The sequence below is a fragment of the Ranitomeya variabilis genome, chromosome 8 (genome assembly GCF_051348905.1).
Source record: "Ranitomeya variabilis isolate aRanVar5 chromosome 8, aRanVar5.hap1, whole genome shotgun sequence".
NCBI lineage: Eukaryota > Metazoa > Chordata > Amphibia > Anura > Dendrobatidae > Ranitomeya > Ranitomeya variabilis.
In genome coordinates, this window is record NC_135239.1 from 162,860,574 (window position 1) to 162,884,067 (window position 23,494).

The 23,494-nt window shown below is 44.6% G+C and overlaps 1 protein-coding gene across 7 annotated transcripts in view; it reads left to right on the forward strand.

Moving 5' to 3' along the window:
• PLA2G6 (phospholipase A2 group VI) overlaps positions 1–23,494 on the forward strand; it is a 104,586-nt gene that overhangs the window by 75,583 nt on the left and 5,509 nt on the right. For 4 of the 7 annotated variants that reach the window (XM_077277437.1, XM_077277436.1, XM_077277440.1 and 1 more), the window contains 5 exons: positions 959–1,122; positions 5,973–6,123; positions 13,267–13,403; positions 13,702–13,737; positions 14,033–14,187. In XM_077277437.1, the coding sequence (XP_077133552.1) occupies positions 959–1,122; positions 5,973–6,123; positions 13,267–13,403; positions 13,702–13,737; positions 14,033–14,187 (643 nt within the window). The remainder of the gene's footprint in view (positions 1–958; positions 1,123–5,972; positions 6,124–13,266; positions 13,404–13,701; positions 13,738–14,032; positions 14,188–23,494) is intronic. The other 3 variants (XM_077277439.1, XM_077277438.1, XM_077277443.1) reach the window with 1 other exon arrangement.

Below are 23,494 nucleotides of genomic sequence, written 5' to 3' on the forward strand. Positions count from 1 at the left end.
GTTTTAAGCCTCCTACAGAGCTGTTTTAGGTTAATTGAAAGGCTGTTTCAACCTACATATGAAAATGGTGATCATTATCACCTGTTTAGTATAAATGGTTACTCATACACCTGACTATAAACCTGCAAAATCCCTGACTTTGTGCAAGTCTACCTAGAAGAATCAATGCTTTTTTTGAAGACCAAAGGGTGGTCACACCAAATGTGGATGTGATTTAGATTTCTTTTGTTAATTCACTTTACATTTTATTGTTAAAAATAAACTATTAACACTTCTATTTTTTTAAAGCATTCTTACTGTGCAGCATATTATCCATAACCTTAATTAAAAAAAAATATTAAAATACATACAGTATTTACATTTATTGGCACATGATTCAGGGAGATGTAGTTATTCCAGGGATTTATTTAGATAAATGGAGTTAGGAAGGATTTTTTTCTCTAATTTGAAGCATTTGGCATCTGCATCAAAGGTGGTTTTTTTTTTCCTCTGGAGCAAAACAGCAGGATTATCGGCTGATCAATGGACCGCTGTCTCTTTTTCTACCTTATCCAGTATAAAACTACAGACATACTAATTCTTATATTTTACAGCCAGCAGGATACCCTGTTTACATAGCGGACGCTATGTGTCACAAATGCTCTTACTACCAGAACAGCGCAGTACATTAGTAGTGCAGAGCACCGTGGTATATTAATTGTGTGGCCCACTGGCTGTAAAGATAATATTACTACATCTCTAGATATCACACCTGCATTTCTTGTCGTATTCATTGCAGAGAAATCCATTTAGCAAATGCATTTATCAATGTTTTAGGCCTTAGCCCAGCTCCTCTCATAGCCACAGGCAGGGTGGTAAAGGCCAGTGATAGCCAAGTGTTGGTTTCCAAATACCCGTGAGTGTGAAAATGAAAAAACTGATTATATAGAGAAGAGGTGTAATCCTATTGTCCCTGCAGGCAGGATCGTCTTCTGTGCTTGGATGGTGGTGGAATTCGTGGACTGGTTCTTATTCAGATGCTTATCGCCATAGAGAAATTAGCGGGTCGTCCCATAAGAGAGCTCTTTGATTGGGTTTCTGGCACCAGTACTGGTGGCATCTTGGCATTAGCCATAGTACATGGTAAGTTAATCTGCACTTTCCTTTTAGGTTTACACTAACATTGTTTTTAGGTTTTTGCTTTAGAATATTTTCATTTTTTGGGAATAGACTATCATAGAAAGGCATCAAAACAATAATCACAAAAGCCTACCATAAAACCAGGGCTTAAAGTTGATAATTGTCACCCCCCCAAAATATATTGGACTAACAGGACAACTCCAAAGAACACAACAAACGAGAGCGGAGTAAAGCAGTCCCACAACGCATATTAATATTTAGAAAAGATAAATATTTTATTAATGCATAAATAGCCAGTAAATCAATTCAATAGCGTGCTATCATAGCACAAACAGAGAGGACATGCAGAGGAGACATACAGGTACGCTGGGTACGTATAGGAGAAACTAGTACATCCAGAGTAAGCTATATAGGGACGTTAATCAAATATGACCCAACATACAAAGATACATGAGGGTAGTAATCCATATGTAATCCTAGTCAAAAGGTATTTCCCACATGCTTACCCATATGTGAGCGGATGGTGACCCGATACACCCAGCAGCCCCTTGACGCGCTTTTCGCGGTCCAGCTTTCTCAAAAGGGGTTCATAGAAAGGCAGTATTTTCTGTATCCTTATCTTATATTTCTACTGACTCCTCATGAGTATACTATTTTATTAATTCACAATGCAGATAAAAATGACTCCTGGGCTCACAGATCCTCCGCGGTCCTCCAGGGGGCATCATGAGACTGTCAGATCATTAGGAAACTGTGATAAAGAATTGTACTGTTTCTTATTTACTTTAACATTAAATGCTTTTGAGCTTATTTTTATTTTTGTTTGTTCAGTTTTAGGAGGTAGTTGTGAGGTTATTGGTTTTACTAAGCTGTATAATTTTATTTTATTTTGAAAAGCTCAGTGTGGATTTAGACAAACTGACCCACGGTGTCAAACAACTGCCAATTGGCTATATACAAGCCGATCGGCAGTCATCTAATGCCTGTATAGATAGTGTGACCACACATCCATGCACAATGAAGGCGTGCTAATACAATAATTCTGTGTTCATAGATTGTCATTGTTCTCGGCAGCACATATCCTGATTACACAGGACAGTGTGCTGGTGAGAAAGCTTTTTTTATTTTTTTTTCTCAAAGCAAGCTTATTGAAAATTGATTCACCCAATGAATAAGCGATTGGCAGCCTGTTTACCCCAGCTGGTTATCAGGAGACAAGTATTCCTAGGAATACTTGTTTCCTGTAATTTAGGGATAGTCATTCCATAGTTTAAAGGGGTATTCTGTTTAGAAATTATCACTCATTAATAGGATAAGAGATATTTTGCTGGTAATTGAGGGTCCGTTCACTGGGCGTGCCAGTGGTAACAAAAACAGGACTTTACAGTGTCCCAGCTTAAAGGGGTGGTGGACGAGCATATACATCCCGGCTACTTTAAATTTTCTCCCATATAAGACTAATGGAAAAAGCCGAGTGCTGTATGCCGTTATCTCCAACAGTCCTATAGAAAATCTATAAAGTAGTGCGCATGTCCTGCCACAACATCATTCATATGGGACTCTGCAGAGTCCGGTTCTTCGGACCAGTCAAGCTCCCAGCGGCTGGACCCCCTAGTGATCAGCAAATTATCACAAATCTTATAGGAGTGATCTTTAAACCCCCCAAACACAGAATAAAGTTGTCTGAACCTGATAATATTGGTGTGATAGAGTGACCATGTAATGTAAATGGGGCTTCCCAACTATGCCCTGAAATAAGATGTTTTAGGAGAATAGGGACTTGGACCACTTGAATTTAAAAGTCTCATCCTTTTGTTTCCACTGATGATTTTTCGACAGGGTTTTGACTGCAGCTTGCTCTATTCCCTTAATAGAGAAAGCAAGAACTGTGAATATGATTTCTCAGCCCAACTTCTATCTAAGCTGTTTAGGCTCCTTGAGATGTGGCAAAGTTTTAAGATTTGGCATGGGCAACAGAGTATTAACTCAGACCGGCATCCAACCATGGAACAAATGTGCTACAGCAACACAGCTGAATGGTCACGGTTATGGTTATGTATAATCCAATAGCACAAGCAAATACAAAAAATGCTTTGTATCTTATCAGAGAAACCTGCTTTTTTCTACACTTAAGAGCCACTTCTCCTGTCTTCTGAACTCTGAAATACAGCTAAATTCCGTCAAAACGAGATGAAGAATGACTGTGGTAGCACATTACCGCTGCCTTTTTGAAGTTCATAGAAAAGGTAGGGAGCAGAGTAAGGCTACGTTCACATTTGCGTTGTGCGCCGCAGCGTCGGCGCCGCAGCGCACAACGCAAACAAAAACGCAGCAAAACGCATGCACAACGCTGCGTTTTGCGCCGCATGCGTTGTTTTTTTCATTGAATTTGGACGCAGCAAAAATGCAACTTGCTGCGTCCTCTGCGCCCCGACGCGGGCGCCGCAGCGACGCATGCGGCGCAAAACGCAAGTGCGCCGCATGTCCATGCGCCCCCATGTTAAATATAGGGGCGCATGACGCATGCGGCGCCGCTGCGGCGCCCGACGCTGCGGCGCTGGCCGCAAATGTGAACGTAGCCTAAGACAGGGAGACCTCGAGACACACAGATCCCTGTTGCTTTAATAAACTGTGGAGTGAGATAAACGCCGCTCCGCACTCCTGTATAATGTCCTCCATGCTGCCGCTGCTTGTGATCATGCGCTATGAGACACCGAGGCCAAGTACTGACCAGTATTCTCCCTATTGCGTGCGGCCTGTGTAGCTGTGCAGTATTGGCTGATGTCTGCATTTGTGACATGGGAAGACTTGAGGACTTCGTCCAAGGAATACAAGGCGTGCAGAGATTGATTATTAACGACAATATGTAAGACTTACTTTGAAATGTAGTTACACTTTGAGCGTGTTCTCTGAGAACCATACTTATCGTCTCATTATAGCCATTAAATACGTCACGCCATGTTCTGATATTCTAGGAAACGTCTTAGGATTTTGTCACGCCTGATACTTTGTTCTTGTGGCAGATAAGTCGCTGCCAAAGACGTCCATTGGGTGTTCCCCAGTCCTTTCTGAAAACACTTGCACACTTGTTTGAGCCTGTATATCAGTAAGAGTGTCTGGAGGAAAAACTGTCAGTACAGCACTTGGCCATTTCCAGAAATCCTGTAGACAATGATTTGAGCTTGAGGTCGAAAATGGGCACCTTTTCTCCATCCAGGCCAGGGCTCTGAGCACCTTTCTTGGAATTGCTGGGAGTCCCAGCTGTCAGCACCAGCGATCATTTATAAGCCTTTGGGATAACTCTGAAATATGAGTGCATGTTTTACCCATAGCTATTTCCTTTAACCTCCCAGATACATGCACACTCAGCTCACTTAGCGGGAACCTGTCAGGCAGTCTATGCTGCCCAATCCGCAGGCAACTTGACCCACAGTTTGGCTGCATGTTTGTAGCCAGGTACAGTGGCATGTAAAAGTTGGGCACCCCTGGTCAAAATTACTGTTATTGTGAAAAGTTAAGCAAGTTGAAGATCAAATGATCTCTAAAAGGGCTAAAGTTAAAGATGACACATTTCCTTTGTATTTTAGGCAAAAAAATATATTTTTTAATCTTTTATACTTTAAAAATTAAGTAAAATGGGCCGATGCAAAAGTTTTGGCACCCGTACCACGGTTGGTACCTATGACAAGATAGAGGATTTTGTGGATTTAGTCCGTTCTGCCGATAGTGATAAAAAGTCAAGGTGTTCAAATAAACAAAAGTGGTTTAATTAAACGCGTTTCAAGGTTCAAATGGCCTCTTCCTCAGGACATATCCACACGTGTACCTTGGTTTTTGTCGTGATGAAGAGGTCCTACGTTGACTTTTTAAACCTGTTAGGGTATGTGCACACGTCAGGATTTCTTGCAGAAATTTCTTAACAAAAACCAGACATTTCTGCCAGAAATCTGCTTGCGTTTTTTTTTTCGCGTTTTTTGTGCGGTTTTTTTTTCGCGGTTTTTCCCACTGCATTAAATAGCGGGAAAAACATGAAAAATCCGCAAAATTAATGAACATGCTGCGCTTTTTTCACCGCGATGCGTTTTTTTTTTCGCGGAAAAAAACGCATAATGTGCACAAAAATTGCAGAATGCATTCTAAATGATGTATGCGTTTTTTATGCATTTTTATCGTGTTTTTATAGCAAAAAAAACGCAAAAAAACTGCAACGTGTGCACATACCCTTAAAATAACGTTTTCAAGGAAAATATTAGTTGAATATAGTTGTCAGCAGCGCATCCAGTGACACTTCACCCAGATGTGTTCGCACTCAGTGGTTGGCAATTCTAAAGGGAGCTGCCTGCAGTGGATCTTGATGATTTATCCAAGTGCATTCAGGGTGGCAGAACATTCCTCAGACAACCATTAATAACCTCGCTGATAGCAGACAAGGCTGTAAGTGCCTGTATTGTTGCATGTGATGCTCATACTTGATACTGAATAAATCGAGATGTTGTTTAAATTGTATTTCCATTTTGTCATCATTGGCATATTCCTTACATGTCTATCCATCATGTGATTTCCATAATTCCACAACTTTTCCTTCTTCGTGGTGCAATTTTAATGTTAAGGAGAGTAATTGCTTCTCTTTTTATTTTACTTTAACGTAAGATCACCCCTTTAGACAACAAATCTAGGATTTAGCATTGTAGACTTGGGGCAAAACACCAAGGGGTTAAGAAGACATCGCTAATTTTCAATAACTAGTATGGTCTGAAAGTGCTGCTTGTAATACCAAAATATATATTTTTAGGGGGTGTATACTTGCACAGGGCACTTTGCATATATAAATATATCTATATTTGTTCTGGCAGGAAAATCCATGGAATACCTTCGCTGCTTGTACTTCCGCATGAAAAATGAGGTTTTTCGCGGATCACGACCTTATGAGTCTGGACCTCTTGAGGAGTTTTTAAAAAGGGAATTTGGGGAGGAAACCAAAATGACAGATGTTAGGCACCCCAAGTGAGTTGAATCTAAATAAAATGTTTAATTTTTACTGATCTTTTATCTCTAATAATGTTTATACAAGTTTGCTGTTTTTGTGTACCGTAGTCATTTTTATTTGCCCCTGCACATTTCTTAGTTTAAGTTTTCTTTAATGTCTTAGGTTTATGTGATCCGCCGTCTTGACCCCAATATTTTTTCCTGTTAATGCCATCAACATAAGGCTTTAAAGAGCACCTTTTGGTGGGGCTTGGTTATTCAGCTGAGCTGAGCGGCTGCACTGGAGCAAAGTTCCAGATATCCTGTAAAGAATATGGTCTGCATTGAGGTAATATAAGTTTCCCTCCCTGGCTGGAATTTGGAAGGTGTTAAGAGGAATCTGCTGGGTTCCATGTAGCAGCGATGGAGAAGGCAAAAAGACCCGGTGCCCCTGAGGCCCTTAAGCGAGCTGCACGCTGACGAGAAAGTGGTGGCCATCGTAAAGCCGAATCCTAGTGCTGCGAGGTGAGTAGTGCCGAGAGAAGGAGAGGGGACAGGGAACATCTTTACTGATTCACCCACCTGTGCTCTTGAGTGCCCAGTTGCCCCTGCTCAGCGGCAGTGCCGGTTCTCCTGTTTTATGTGTAGTAAGGAGGCGAAGATGCCGCTGGGCCTAGTTATTTTATTTATTTATTATTATTATAGCGCCATTTATTCCGTGGCGCTTTACATGTGAGGAGGGGTATACATAAGAAAAACAGGTACAATATTCTTAAACAATACAAGTCACAACTGGTACAGGAGGAGAGAGGACCCTGCCCGGCCCGCGAAGGCTCACAATCTACAAGTTCTTGAGCTTGAAGGGACCCTGTGAGTGCAAAAGGAAGGCAGTAAATCAGCCTCTGGGGATAAACGGGAGGGAGGGTGGTTGGTCATTCTCTATTTTCCACTGGTGAGCAGATTGGTGCCATTTACCCCCCCAGCAAGATGACTCCTTCACACCTTTGGCAAAGAAGTCCTTACCCACCTATTTGCATTGGAAGCTGAGACCAGTGGGCAGAGCTTCCCAGCCTGTTCTGATTAAAATAATACATTACATAGATCAGGACATAATTCTGAGAAGGAGCCCGGGAGATGCAAGACATTAGACTTGGTGGGCAGAAGGTCTCATTCTTTCTGGATTTTTCAGTGACCGTTCTGTGGAAGAGATCTATGTGTCTGGACATTAAAAAGAGATTGACAGTACTGGGAGTACAATATTCCATGATTTAGCCTGTGAGTAGTTTCCCTAGCTACTACTACCTTCCTTCATGCCTTGAGATGTTTGGACACTCGTGATCGTCAGATCCAACAGGAGATGAGAGCAAGAAGGGCTTGAGCGAAAAGGAGTCTATGGAAGAAGAATTGTTTCACTAAATATTCTTGTGAGGGAGGCAAAAAATCACTGGAGTTTTTCAGCTGGAGCTCCAGGTTTCCTTGAAAGTTCAAGATTGTATTAGAATGTATATGTTGAAGCTACGGCTTAGTTCTGTGTATGTATTTAATTCTTTGTTCCTTATAGTAATGGAGCTGGCTCTGGTCCAGAGTCACCTGCACTTGGTAAACAAGTATCTGTGTTCCTTCAGTAAGAGAGCATAACGAATGGTTCTCTGTTTTTATACCGCATACCTTACTTGTAAGGGTAGGTTGACGCTGGATAAGGTGTGGGGCAAGAGTTTGCAGTGGGGTCAGGCTTTGGGTTTCATAGGTATGCACATGTTTTAATTCTGAGCTTTGGGTTGGGAAAATAATTCCAAACCTGCTAAACGGGATGGAATATTCTTGAATTTAAAATATGGGTTTAATGGTAAAATTTTAAGACTGCAAACATTCCAAGACATAAAGACAATGCTAAGAGGCAAGCAATCTTCAAGCACATTAGGAAAATTAACCCTGCTATTATAGGACTGCAGGAAACACACTTGACCAAGGAATCTATTAATCTGCTAAACAGGTCAGGAGTTTTAGTCTTCATTCTGTTCATTCTAACTATGCCAGTAGAGTCAGCCTTCTAGTACATAAGAACATTCCCTTTTAAATATATAGATTAATTTAAAGATGATGAGGGTAGATTTGTTGGGGTTCATTGTAAACTGCCTGATTTTGAATGCATCATTGTGGCAATATATGTTCCTCCTCCCTTTTCAAACACCTCGCTCAAGAAAATACCAGTGAAGCTAGTGAATTGCCCTGAGATCCCCCTTATAATTATGGGCGACTTTAATATATGTAACCCTTTTTAAATATAGGTGTCCAGGGGGGAATGACAGTTTGTCCCCTTTTGGCCACCTGATTAATTACGGTAAATATATCTGGTACATATTTGGAGGGAAAGAGTTCCTAACCTAAGGGTCTACTCATGTGCATCCTCGACGTACTGATCTTTTTCAAGAACAGACATGATTCTCAGCAACCCTCCTATGGTCCTGTATATTTTCCATATTGAATATGCCCCTAGGTCCCTATCAGGCCACTCCTAATGTAAATGTGTTTATTTGGTATAAGTGAATATTTGAACCTGCTTTTCACGTGCTCACATATATCTGTGCTAGTATCTTGCTTTGCTACGGTGATGTTCATATTAAGGGGAGATGTGTCCCTATCTTATTGAACTGTCGGACCCCCTATTTCGATGCTATTGCACTAAATGTCCCAATACTGAAGACACCCGATACATATATGTTATCATACCTGATTTTTCATAGGACTGGATTGTTGTGATTGGGACAATTCATTCTGATAGGGTGACAGAACGTCTAGGGGTTTAGTTAGCTAGCCAACCATGATTGCTAGCATCAACATAGAAAACTGACACCTTTATTTGAATATGCATAATCTAGGAGTATCACAACTTCTACTTAGGGCTAGTCCTATACATATTGACTGGAATTAGCATCTATATTATACAGCTTCTCATGAGAGGCACACTCTCTTTACTATATATTTGAGATTAAATTAGATAGTTATCACTATATTTGCAAATTATGTATAACTTTGGTCACCCACTGATTACACCAAGTCTATATTGTCAGGTTCAGTATTATTAAGCACTTTATGGGTGTTGGTGAAGGCTTGGTGAGGGATTCCCTTTGAGGGTCAGACAAGATCAGCGTACGTGGAGCCGGGGCTTCATTACGTTTTCCTATAGGATGCCAGCTTCCGCTGCCAGGTAGGGAAACTGAGTATCAGCTATCTGTTTCCTTAGACTTTTTCCTTGATTAATCTAAATCTTGCTGTGATATATCATTATGTACCTTTTGTCTGATCTACGCACCAATGTGTTTTTATACCCTTGAACTTTTTTAGATGAATAAATAAAAGCTAATTTTTAGGTCTGTTTTTTGTCTTCGGTCCTTATACAAAGTCTGGGTGAGGAAATTCCGATTAAATCTATCCTAAAGTTTCTCCAGAAAGGATTAGAGCTTGGACTATAAACTAGTATTCTTAAAATGCCTATCTCGGCCTTCAAGGCGTTCTATAACTGTGACTTGGCAGGCAATAGATGGATAACTAGGTTTTCCAGGTCATCCACCTGACAGCACCATGGAGGTTGTCTTCTTATCCACAGTGGGACAGGAAACCACGAGTATAAAAGGACCCTCCCCTTACCAATCGTCAGTGATTTTCAAAGTACCACATCAGGATGGATGCCAAAAAGAATATTTTATTTAAACACAAACAAGATACAAATGTTTACGTCACATCAGTTCTTAGTAAATCAGCATGGGAAGGGAAACTAGCAGTGCTGTCAGGATGGATTCCTGGAAATACTATTACCGGTAAGACTAATTACCGTTTTCCAGGTCATCCACCTGACAGCACCATGGAGAAGTACCAAAGCAGACTACTTCCTAGGGTGGGAATACTGCCTGGAGTACCCTCCTGCCAAAACTTAATTGTGTTGACATTACGTCTAGTTTGTAAGTTTGTAATATTTGGAGAATGTACTAAGATTAGACCAGGAAGCGGCGTTACAAATTTGATCTGCTGAAGCCCCCCCTTTTTCTGCCCATGAGGCTGCCATTGACCTAGACGAATGTGCTTTGATATATCCCGGTGGATCCCTCCCCCGGGCTTTATAAGCCGAAATTATTGTAGATCTAATCCATCTCGCGATTGTGGATTTAGACACCTTCCTACCCTTATTTGGGCCTCTAAACTGAACAAAAAGATTATTATCTACCCTCCAGGGTGCTGTAACCTCTAGGTATTTAAGAACCGATTCTCTAACGTCCAGGTTATGGTAAAGAGACTCTTTTTGATTTCTGGGTGACTGAAAAAAGGAAGGGAGTACGACCTCCTGATTAATATTTGAATCAGAGACCACTTTCGGGAGGAAAGCTGGGTCCAGTCTCAAAACCAATCTGTCATGAAAGACCTGCAAATATGGATCCTGAATAGAGAGGGCCTGAAGCTCCCCCAGTCTCTTTGCCGAAGTAATGGCTACAAGAAAGGCCGTTTTTAGGGACAATTTACCTATGTCTAGATTATCCCCCAAGTCAAACTGAAATTTACATAATTCATTAAGAACCAAATTTAAGTCCCATGGTGGGACAGTTTTCCTTATTAATGGTTTTAGTCTTCCAACTGCCCTGGAAAATCGACTTATCCAGGGGTGGGCTGATAAAGTACAGTCATAAAAAACACTAAGGGCCGCTACTTGTACCCTTAAAGTACTGGGTCTAAGACCTGCTTTAAACCCTGCCTGTAAAAAATCAAGGATTTTAGGTACATTAGGGCGGTCAGTATCGACTGTCGTTTCTCCACAGTAGCTGCAGAATTTTTTCCAAATTTTGGAATAGATTGAAGAGGTTACTGGCTTCCTGCTTGCTTTTAATGTAGAAATCACCTCATCTGATAAACCCTTTGCTCTTAGGACTTGCCGCTCAGGATCCAGGCCGACAAACGAAGGGTTTCTGGATTTCGGTGGAGAATGGGACCTTGAAAGAGTAGATCTGTTCTTTGTGGAAGAATAACTGGTTTCTCCTTTGACATTTTTTTCAGTAAGGGAAACCAACTCCTCTTCGGCCAGTATGGTACTACAAGCAGGACTTTGGCTCTGTCTTCTGCAATTTTTCTGAGAGTCCTTGGTATTAGTGCAAGCGGAGGGAACGCATACAACAGACCTCTGTTCCATGATTGGGAGAAGGCATCGACTCCGGCCGGGTTCTCCTGAGGGTTCAGTGAATAAAAGACGCTGACCTTTGCATTCTGTCTGGTTGCAAAGAGGTCTAGCTCCGGGTTCCCCCAATGATGACACAAGTCTTCGAAAACCTCGTTGTTTAGCTCCCATTCTGTTGATAGAACCGTCCTCCTGCTCAGGAAATCCGCCACTTGGTTTCTGGAACCTTCCAAGTGAACTGCTGAGATCGAGAGTACCGTCACTTCTGCCCACCTGAAGATTCGTTCTGCCAACTGCTGCAGAGCCATGTGTCTCGGACCACCCTGATGTCGAAGGAAAGCAACTGCTGTTGTTTTGTCCGAGAGTACTTTTACGTGTTTGTTCTTCACCAAGGCTTGTGCTGAAGATAGAACCTTCCAGACTGCGAGCAGTTCTCTGAAATTTGAGGATCGCATGCTGTTTTCCAGGGTCCACTGACCCTGGTAATACCTTCCCTGGATGTGACCTCCACAGCCTTGTTGACTTGCGTCCGTGGTAATTATGACTTCGGGAACATGATTCCAGGCCACTCCTTGCCTGAGATTTTTGGGATCTGTCCACCAACGTAATGAGGTCTTCACTTGGTTTGGTAGCTGTATCACTTTGTCCAAGGATCCCTGTCTTCTGTCCCAGGATGAGAGAATCGCCTGCTGAAGTCGTCGGGAGTGAAATTGACTCCAATTTACACAAGGTATGCAGGCCGTCATCAGCCCCAGGATCTTCATGGCTTCTCTGATGGAAACTCTGCTCTTTGCTCAAACGGAGCTTGCCGGAGTCTTGTAGTTCCTATCCAAAGTGGGACAGGAAAAACACTGACGATTGGTAAGGGGAGGGTCCTTTTATTCTCGTGGTTTCCTGTCCCACTGTGGATAAGAAGACAACCTCCATGGTGCTGTCAGGATGGATTCCTGGAAATACTATTACCGGTAAGACTAATTACCGTTTTTTCAACCATGTGATGGGTCTAGACCAATCCCTAATCTAAGGATTCCTTTTTTGGATCTGGAGTTGGTGGTGAAGGCATAAACCAAACCCCCTTTGAACCACTAGAGTTGTCATCTGTTAAATATCTTACCTTAAAGATGGTAATTCTGGTAGCGCTGACTTCAGCCTGTAGAGTCCCTGATATCCAGGCCTTGTCAGTTAATCCCACTTTACACAGATTTTAGAAGATAGGCTGGATCTTTTGTACTAATCCTAGGAACCCGAAGGAGGAAAAATTCCACACACTGGATGTTAGGAGGTCTTTAATATATTACATTTCAGTAATGAAACAAGGGAAGAAGAGCCAGTACTAATTGTTTGTTTCCAAGGCTGTAGGAAAGGCCTTAAAGTCTTGAGGGAAACCATTAGGTTAGCCTACTTTTCTAGTGGTGTATCAGTCCCAGAAAGCATAAAAGTTAATTCTACTCTGTTGTCATGACCTCTTCGGCAGAGAAGGCCAAAGAGGTAATGACCAGATATGTAAGGCAGGCAATATGGTCCTCTCCTTCAACCATCTGTAAGCACTATAGGCTTGATCTGACCTCCTGTGCTGATATATCCTTTGGGCGAAGGGTTCTACAAAGTATTCCCTCCCTAAGGTAGATTCAGTTTCTCTGTAAATCTCTCATGTGTTGCTGTCATGGGTGAATGGAAAAGACCTAATTACTTATCTATAATGGGATTTTCCATAGCTGATGACAGCACCCATATATCTCCCCCCTTCACTGGTATTGGTGTGCAGTAATTAAAATGTAGGTGTATAGTGTAGATGGTGTTGTAGTTATTGCCTGGTAACAGTATGTACATATCAATGTCATGGAGGTCCTTTCATGCTCTGTAACCAAACTGATACGGGGGAGAGGTTCCATCCTCTTATTCAGTAGGCTCCTGGCCCTGAGGGGCGGAACCCCTCTTTCGTGTGGTGCTGTCATGGACTTTGCAAAATATAATTTACGGTTAGTAATTTAGTCTTTATTTTCCTGTTTATATTTTTCCAGGGTAATGGTAACCGGTACACTGTCCGATCGGCACCCTGCAGAACTGCATCTGTTTCGAAACTATGATCCACCTAATACAGGACGACAACCAACATTCAAGAGGCTTGCCACGTTCCGTCCGGTTACAGGACCAGAAGGTAAGTTATGTGCAACCATGAACAGGGTGTTTGATCTAAACATTATGCTGTCATTGTCTGTGGAAATACTATTCATAAACTACAATGGTCCGTTCCTACTGAACAGCACAAATAATACAACCCTAAATGTGGCCCCCATACTCTCGGATTAAAATATTGGACTAAAGACTGACCGTTCAAGCTGTGCTCTGACAGTCTGCTTTGCGTAAACAAAATTTTGTACGACCCTAATAATTAGCTAGTTTGTTACTCTAGATGTATTTTGCATACCGTAATTATATTTGCTTACCACTTGTAGGTGAAGAGGTTGAAAGTTTAGAGCTGTCGTGGGAAGGTATGAGTAGTGTCTGCCAGCTATTATTACCGTTTTCCATCACTCGGACTACTCTAGGTGCTGAATTAATTTAGAATCACTTGTAGAGTGCCCACAGTAGTGATAGAGTAGTTTTAAGTCACTAAGGTGCTCCATTATATTATACCTGTCATTTAATACATTTTTTCTCTCTTTATTGAGATTCCAGTACAGTGGGCAAATTTCCTGATGGCTTGTCTCTATGATCTACGTTCTTGCTTTTACTTGTCCCTCCTTCTTTTGCATGTTTTATTGTTTTTTTGTGTCTTGAACACAGAGCAGTTGGTGTGGCGTGCTGCCCGTTCCAGTGGTGCTGCGCCGTCCTATTTCCGTCCTATAGGCCGTTTCCTAGATGGTGGGCTGCTATCAAATAATCCCACTTTAGATGCTATGAGTGAAATACATGAATACAACAACTGCATGAAACGCCAGGTATGGACATTGTTTTTATTTCAGAGGTAGTGGGCAATGTATTAACCCCCGTAGGTTTTTTTGGCTTTGCATTACATAATTCTGACGTTTTAAATTTTTTCTCGCTGCGCCGTTTAGCGATAAGGTTAATTTTTTTTTTTATTGATAGATCAGGCATTTCTGAACTCGGCGATACCAAATATGTGTATGTTTGAATTTTTTTATTGTTTTATCTTGAATGGGGCGAAAGGGAGGTGATTTGAACTTTTATATTTTTTTCAATTTTTTTCATATTTTTAAAAACCTTTTTTTTTACTTTTGCCATGATTCAATAGCCTCCATGGGAGGCTAGAAGCTGGCATAGCCTGATCGGCTCTGCTACATAGGGGCGATTCTCAGATCGCCCCTATGTAGCTGAATTACAGCATTGCTATGAGCGCCGACCACAAGTTGGCACTCACAGCAATCTGGCATCAACAACCATAGAGGTCTGCAGGAGACCTTTGGTTGTTATGCTGACGCACCGCTGACCCCAGAGCATGTGACGGGGTCAGCGGTGTGCGCATTTCTGGCCGGATGGCCGAGAGCACTTGTTAAATGCCGCTGTCAGAGTTTGACAGCGGCATTTAACAATTTAATAGGCATGGGCGGATTGCGATTCCACCTGCACCTATTGCGGGCACATGTCAGCTGTCTAGAGACATATATCAGCATTGACCCAGTGTGTGTGAATGGGGGCAGGGGGTCTTCACATAAACATGTTGATAAGGAATTTATTCTTTTAGATTTGGCATGAGTTTGAGCTTAGCGGCTTTGGGAGTAGACTATTGTAGTTGCAGGATCCATCTTGTTGGACTTCGCATTGGATACAGTAATCATGACAATATGGCTGACATTTTACTGTCATGTATAGAAGGTGGTTTGTGCTGTACATACCTTTTACTTGTATGCACTTTCATGATATGTGTGCTGTGCTTTTATGCCATGTGCATTGTGATTATTTTATATCTGCCATGTGTACATAGTGCTTCTGTGACATGTATGATGTGTGCCGTGCTTGTGTACCCGGGGAAGCGTGCTTCTGTGCCATGAGCAACTTATGCCCATTGTTTGTGTGACATGTAGGATATTTTCTCATGTTCGGTGTATAACATGTGCTCTGTGCTTGTGACATGTATGACGTTTCCCGTGTTGCGTGTGCACTCTGATGCTTGTGCGACCTGTATAAGGTGTGCACTGCACTGTGCTTGTGTGCTCTGTGCTTGTGTGATGTGCATGACGTGCTCTGTGCTTGTCTGATGTGTATGACATGCTCTCTGCTTGTCTGATGTGTATGACATGTTCCTGTGCTTGTGTGCTGTGCATTACGTGCTTGTGTGATGTGTATGACATGCTCCTGTGCTTGTGTGATGTGCATGACGTGCTCTGTGCTTGTGTGCTGTGCATTACGTGCTCTGTGCTTGTGTGATGTGCATGACGTGCTTGTGTGCTGTGCATTAGTGCTCTGTGCTTGTGTGATGTGTATGACGTGCTCTGTGCTTGTGTGCTGTGCATTACGTGCTCTGTGCTTCTGTGATGTGTATGACATGCTCCTGTGCTTGTGTGATGTGCATGACGTGCTTGTGTGCTGTGCATTACGTGCTCTGTGCTTGTGTGCTGTGCATGACGTGCTCTGTGCTTGTGTGATGTGTATGACGTGCTCTGTGCTTGTGTGCTGTGTATGACGTGCTCTGTGCTTGTGTGATGTGCATGACGTGCTCTGTGCTGTGCATTACGTGCTCTGCTTGTGTGATGTGTATGACGTGCTCTGTGCTTGTGTGATGTGCATGACGTGCTGTGTGATTGTGTGCTGTGCATTACGTGCTCTGTGCTTGTGTGCTGTGCTCTGTGCTTGTGTGCTGTGTATGACGTGCTCTGTGCTTGTGTGATGTGCATGACGTGCTCTGTGCTTGTGTGCTGTGCATTACGTGCTGTGTGCTGTGCATTACGTGCTCTGTGCTTGTGTGATGTGTATGACGTGCTCTGTGCTTGTGTGATGTGCATGACGTGCTCTGTGCTTGTGTGATGTGCATGACGTGCTCTGTGCTTGTGTGATGTGCATGACGTGCTCTGTGCTTGGGTGCTGTGTATGACGTGCTCTGTGCTTGTGTGCTGTGCATTACGTGCTCTGTGCTTGTGTGATGTGTATGACGTGCTCTGTGCTTGTGTGATGTGTATGACGTGCTCTGTGCTTGTGTGATGTGTATGACGTGCTTGTGTGCTGTGCATTACGTGCTCTGTGCTTGTGTGGTGTGTATGACGTGCTCTGTGCTTATGTGATGTGTATGATGTGTATGACGTGCTCTGCTTGTGTGATGTGCATTACGTGCTCTGTGCTTGCGTGATGTACATGACGTGCTCTGTGCTTGTGTGCTGTGTATGACGTGCTCTGTGCTTGTGTGCTGTGTATGACGTGCTCTGTGCTTGTGTGCTGTGCATGACGTGCTCTGTGCTTGTGTGCTGTGCATTACGTGCTCTGTGCTTGTGTGATGTGTATGACGTGCTCTGTGCTTGTGTGATGTGTATGACGTGCTCTGTGCTTGTGTGCTGTGCATTACGTGCTCTGTGCTTGTGTGCTGTGCATGACGTGCTCTGTGCTTGTGTGATGTGCATGACGTGCTTGTGTGCTGTGCATGACGTGCTCTGTGCTTGTGTGCTGTGCATGACGTGCTCTGTGCTTGTGTGCTGTGCATTACGTGCTCTGTGCTTGTGTGCTGTGCATTACGTGCTCTGTGCTTGTGTGCTGTGCATTACGTGCTCTGTGCTTGTGTGCTGTGCATTACGTGCTCTGTGCTTGTGTGCTGTGCTCTGTGCTTGTGTGCTGTGTATGACGTGCTCTGTGCTTGTGTGATGTGTATGACATGCTCTGTGCTTGTGTGCTGTGTATGACGTGCTCTGTGCTTGTGTGATGTGTATGACGTGCTCTGTGCTTGTGTGCTGTGCATTACGTGCTCTGTGCTTGTGTGCTGTGTATGACGTGCTTGTGTGCTGTGCATTACGTGCTCTGTGCTTGTGTGATGTGCATGACGTGCTCTGTGCTTGTGTGCTGTGCATGACGTGCTCTGTGCTTGTGTGCTGTGCATGACGTGCTTGTGTACATAGTGCTTATGTGTAGATGCTTTGATGTTCTGTGTGTACAATGTTTTTATTGTGACTTGAGTTGCTTAAAGGGGTCGTCCTCTACTTGAACAACCACTTCATAAATACTGTATCCCCCAGTATAAATTAAAAATAAACCCAGATCATCACCTCCTCGCCATTCCTGTGTTAGTAGTGTGGTTAGATGTTTAAGGGAATACTGAACGATATGCCAAAGTAAAGCAAAATTTGCGCTATTGTGTATTACGTAACACTATCTTTCCAGGACGTCATCCTGACAGCACTATGGAGGACGTCCTCCTCCCCTTGCTGGGACAGGAAACACACGAGAGTTCAAAAGGTCCAGTCCCACCCCCAGTCCTCAGTGTTTTTCCTGTCCCTGCAAGGGACGCACGAGAGAAGCTGCGCAGCTTACCGGAGCTCAGGGGGATCGTGCGGCTTGCCAAATCCTTCCCCCTGTCAAGAGGCTCAGGGCAGAAACCCTCCAGAGGGGGGTCCCTCTGCTCCAAAGACCAGCAGCCCCTCCTCCCAGTGGGAGGCTCTCGGCTGCGGACGCGGTTCCCGAGGTCGGCAACAGCATCCAGCAGCGTGGACGCCGGGCTCTGACTCTTCCGGCGGAAGTTCCGGGGACCACGTCACTTCCGGTTCGCGGCATCCGTTACCGTCACTTCCGGTAACGCTGTATGTACGGGGGAGGCGTGCGCACCAGCGTGGATCGCTCAGGGATTGTAGCGCTTCGCTCAGACGCTGACAGCTGCGGGGACCTGCTACTCCGGAGCCATGGAAAGCATGCCACCCGAGGAAGGGGTAAGTGCGCATAGCGCAAACTCCCCTAGCACCCTGTAAACAAGCAGCCACCCTGTTACTTTCCCTATCTTATATCATTTAAGGATAAGGGAACCCCCGCTGTCCCCCCTGGTCAAGTTAAGAAGTCCGGCAAGGCCTCTGGGAAATCCAGTAGATGCCCTATATGTAGTGTGAAACTTCCGGACACTCACGGCAAAACCTTATGTGCAGATTGCACATCCAAGGTTATGAGAGATGAGCAGCCCACCTTATTATCCGAGATGAGGTCGTTAATACGAGAAGAGGTACAAGCTTCTCTGGCTACCATGGTGGAAAAGTCCAGCCCTATTCCCAGTCGTAAAAGGGCCAGACGGGAGCTGGAATATACTTCTGATGACAGGTCTAACTCTGAAGACCTTGTCTCTGAAGAAGAGGGCGAGCTTCCCTCCGGAAGCCAGGATCATCAGAGGAAATACCTTTTCCAGGCGGAGGACACGAATGATCTGGTGCAGGCGGTGCGATGCACTATGCAAGTCTATGCCACAATCCAGGCAGGACCTGATGTTTGGGGGACTTATGTCACGTCGGCAGACCGTCTTCCCAGTTAGTGAGCATATCAAGGCTATGGTACTGGAAGAGTGGAAGGAGGCAGAGCGTCGGCTGATATTGTCTAAAGACTTTAAGGCGCGCCTACCCTTCGAGCCGGAGGATGTAAAGCTATGGGACGAGATACCCAAGGTGGATGTCCCGGTGGCGAAGGTCGCCAAAAAGACAGCTATACCATTCGAGCACTCATCAAACTTGCGCGATCCGATGGATCGAAAGGCGGACATATTGCTAAAGAGAGCCTGGGAATCTTCCGCGGCTCTAATTAAGACCAACATTGCAGCTACCTCGGTAGCCCGGTCTATGCACCTTTGGATGGGTCAATTAGAGGAGCATCTCTCTAATAAGACCCCAAGGTCAGAGATCCTAAACTCTCTCCCTATAATGAAGTCTGCCACAGCTTTTCTATCTGACATGACGGCTGAGTCAGTCAGGTTTTCAGCCAGGAATGGATCATTGTCCAATGCGGCTAGAAGAGCGGTTTGGCTAAGGTCTTGGTCTGGCGATAATGCTTCCAAAACAAAATTGTGTTCAATTCCCTTTTCAGGGGCAAGGGTGTTCGGTCCTTCCCTCGACACTATATTAGAGTCGGCTTCTGACAAGAAAAAAGGGTTTCCAGAGGACAAGCCTAAGAGGTCTCAGTCCTTTCGGAGAGGGTTTCCCTTCAGAAGGCAGTCCGACTTCAGAGGGGGAAGGTCCAATAGAGGTTTTAATAGGGGTTCCCGTGGCCACGGTAATAAGAACAGGAGTTTCTTCTTCAGCCCCTCCTCTAAATCTAAATCGCAATGACGCCACTCTTATAGGGGGAAGGCTTCGCCATTTTGCAACAAACTGGGGCAGAGTCACTCAAAATCAGTGGGTCCTTTGGACTGTGTCAGAAGGCTACAGTATCGAGTTCTACTCCCCTCCACCAGACAGGTACATCGTACCTACGGTGGTTATGCAAGACTCTCCTATGTTAATAGACTTAATGGATATGCTTTCCTCAGAAGTCATAGTGCCAGTGCCACCACTAGAAGTAGGCCAGGGACATTACTCGTCCCTGTTCTCCATAACGAAACCATCAGGCGACTCACGCACAATCGTAAATCTGAAGCCTCTGAACGCCTGGGTCAGGTACAAGAGGTTTCGTATGGAGTCCATTCGTTCTGCTATTCTCCTCATCGATCAGGACGGTGTGATGTGCACTCTCGACTTGAAGAGTGCCTATTATCAGGTCCCTGTCCACCGTCTATCTCAGAGGCTTCTGAGGTTTGCGGTAGTTCTGCCGTCCGGGACCTGTCACTACCAGTTTCAGTGCCTTCCGTTTGGGCTTGCCTCAGCACCTCGCGTATTTACGAAGCTGGTGTCAGAGATCGTGGCTTTCCTAAGGAACCAGGGGATTATAATAGTCCCATATCTCGACGATTTTCTCTTCATAGCAAGAACACCAGAGATCCTATCGGATCACAGGAACCTAACCATCTCGGTAATGGAGCACTTGGGATGGATCATAAACTGGCAGAAATCAGACCTGATTCTGGAGCACAAAAAGGTCTTCCTGGGGGTATATCTGGATTCTGCAAACAGAATATCCCTACTACTCGAAGCCAAGCTGAAGGCGATGCAGGTTCAGATCAGACTCCTACTGGAACACAGAGTCTCAATAAGGATGGCTATGAGAGTGCTAGGCCTAATGACGGCGTGCATACCATGCGTAAGATGGGCACAGTTCCATTCGAGACCACTACAGAGCTTAATCCTCTCCAAGTGGGACCGGCGTCAGTCTTCTCTGGACAGTACTTTACATCTACCAGATCCAGTACGAAGATCTCTCCTTTGGTGGACAGACTCAGAGAAACTAAGAATCGGAGTACTATGGACCACCGATCCCTACATAGTAGTTACTACAGACGCCAGCGCCTGGGGCTGGGGAGCTCACTTAAAAGGAAGGATCCTCCAGGGACAATGGCCTCCAGACGTCGCTCACAACTCATCCAACTTCAAAGAGTTGTATGCCGTCTGGGAAGCCCTGAGAAGGAACCGTCGCACTCTGGAGAATCGGCACGTCAGGATATTGTCCGACAATGTGACAACGGTTTCCTTCCTAAAGCACCAAGGAGGCCCAAGACACCATCCTCTCCAGGAGCTGGTAGGGAGAATATTTAGCTGGGCAGAAAAGTCGATCCTTTCCATCTCGGCAATCCATCTAGAGGGCTCCCAGAATGTCATAGCGGATTACCTGAGCAGAAGAAGAGTGTTGGCAACAGAGTGGGAACTCAACCAAGACATCTTCCAGGAGCTGTGCCTACGTTGGGGCACTCCCAGTATAGACACCTTCGCATACAGGAGAAACTCGAAGGTCTCAAGATTCTTCTCGCTGAATCCCCGGGATCTGCCGGAAGGGATAGACGGCCTAAGTCAAAGCTGGACGGAGCCCCTCTCATATGCATTCCCTCCTCTAGCACTAATCCCGGCTGTTCTCAGAAAGATCAAGGAAGAACAGGCTCGAGTGATCTTGGTAGTTCCATACTGGCCAAGAAGGAGTTGGTTCTCTCTTCTAGTAGACCTGGCAATCGAGAGTCCAGTGGAGCTTCCTCACAGACCAGATGTAATCCACCAGGGCCCAGTGTACCATCCGGACCCAGAGAAGCTACATCTCTCAGCCTGGATCCTGAAAGGAACATCCTGAAAGCAAGAGGCCTGTCTGACCAAGTCATAGCCACTATCAAGGCTAGCAGGAAGCCGGTCACATCGACAATCTACTTGAAGATCTGGAGGCGTTTTTGTCTGGAGGGTGGCAGGTCCGAGGATGCGGCAGGCACTCCCGACTTACCCAGAATTCTGGATTTTCTGCAGGCTGGTTTTGATAAAGGGCTTAGGCCGAGCACCCTGAAAGTGCAGATCTCGGCACTTAGCTCCTTTTTAGAGTATCCCCTAGCAACACACCCGTGGATAGTTAGATTTATCAGAGCCACCCAAAGGTTGCGCCCCACCATTAGACAGTTATCTCCCCCTTGGGACCTTAACCTGGTCCTCAAATTCCTCTGCAAAAATGATCACGCCTCGGCGGATAACATGTCTATCTCGGCCCTGACACGTAAAACGGCATTCCTGGTCGCGATTACCACGGCTAAGAGGGTGGGGGAAATTCAAGCCCTGTGTACAAAGGACCCATACCTTCAGATTAGAGAGGATAGCGTAATCCTTAAACTAGATCCCTCGTTTATTCCAAAAGTGGGAACGCTCAAAAATAGGAATCAGGAAATCGTGTTACCATCCTTTTGCAGTAACCCTTCTAATTCAAAAGAGAAAGCTCTGCATTCCCTTGATGTCAGACAGGCAGTCATAGACTACCTGTCAGCCACCAACTCATGGCGCATTGACCCAAATCTGTTTATTTTGTTTGGCGGTAGGAATAGAGGTAAGAAGGCCTCTAAGGCCTCCATTGCTCGATGGATCACATCCGTGATCTCGGAGGCCTACCAGTCGGAGGGGATTTCACCTCCAAAGGGTCTCCATGCACACTCTACTAGATGGCTACTTCTTGGGCTGAGAGGGCAGGCGCCTCTCTAGAGCAGATTTGTAAAGCCGCAACATGGGCTAGTGCGAATACCTTCTGCAAACATTACAAACTTGATGTTTTGTCCGGTCAGCATACTGCATTCGGGAGAAAGGTTCTCCAAGCGGTAATCCCACCCTGAGGAGGTGCTTTGGTACTCTCCATAGTGCTGTCAGGATGACGTCCTGGAAAATAGGTATTAAGCTTACCGTTAATGATGTTTCCAGGAGTCCATCCTGACAGCACGGGTAATTCCCTCCCTGATACTAGGGTTATGCTTCTGTAATAAGCCTGGCATGTATGTAATACGTTCCTAGCATATGATGTAATATGTTTCTGGTACATGGTGTTACATGTTCTTGACCATTAAAATATATTTTTTGCATCTCCCTTGAGGCGGTTCTTGTTACAACACTGAGGATTGGGGGTGGGACCGGACCTTTTGAACTCTCGTGTGTTTCCTGTCCCAGCAAGGGGAGGAGGACGTCCTCCATAGTGCTGTCAGGATGGACTCCTGGAAGCATCATTAACGGTAAGCTTAATACCTATTTTTTGTTGGAGTATATGATGGGGGCTGGTGGGATTCAGGTGCTACGGCTGTGTTTTAGTCACAGTCCTGCCCTGTTATCTCGTATAGTTTTTTCACATATTCCTGAGACTCGGATTTTGCCTGTGATTCGGAAGACTTTTTGCATGAATCTAATGACAGGTTCCCTTTATCCTCATGTTATAAAATCTGTAAAATTGCAAAATGCTTGTAAAATCAAGCTACTTTATAATTTACCTGTTAATATGAAGAAAGGTGTTTCTAATTCTATTGTGCACTGCCCATTGCTAAGGATACCAGCTACCACTGGTTTCCACTGGTTAGCTACATGTGCCGGTAAGCACTGCTCTGAAGCTGGCTGGTTTGCTGGATCCGGCTACCTTCAGTGCCACTGCACTAGTCCAGTGATGCAGAGGGAAAGCTGCCTCCTCTCGGAACAGAGCCATCATTATGCTGGGGCCAGAACTGTGCAATCTCCGATGCTGCAAGCAGTTAGTCAATCAATCAGAAGCGCACAGTCCCTAGGAAGTCAGGTGGCAGGGGAGGTGTGTGCTCCTGAAGCAAGTCAATGGAAAAACTCATGTAATGTCTGTACAACCATCTTATGGGGTTTGAGGATACCCCAGCTATGCCCAAAAGGCAGATATTTGAAGGAAAGAAAGGTCAGACATATTGAATTTCAACAAGACAGATCCTTTTGTTCTCAAATT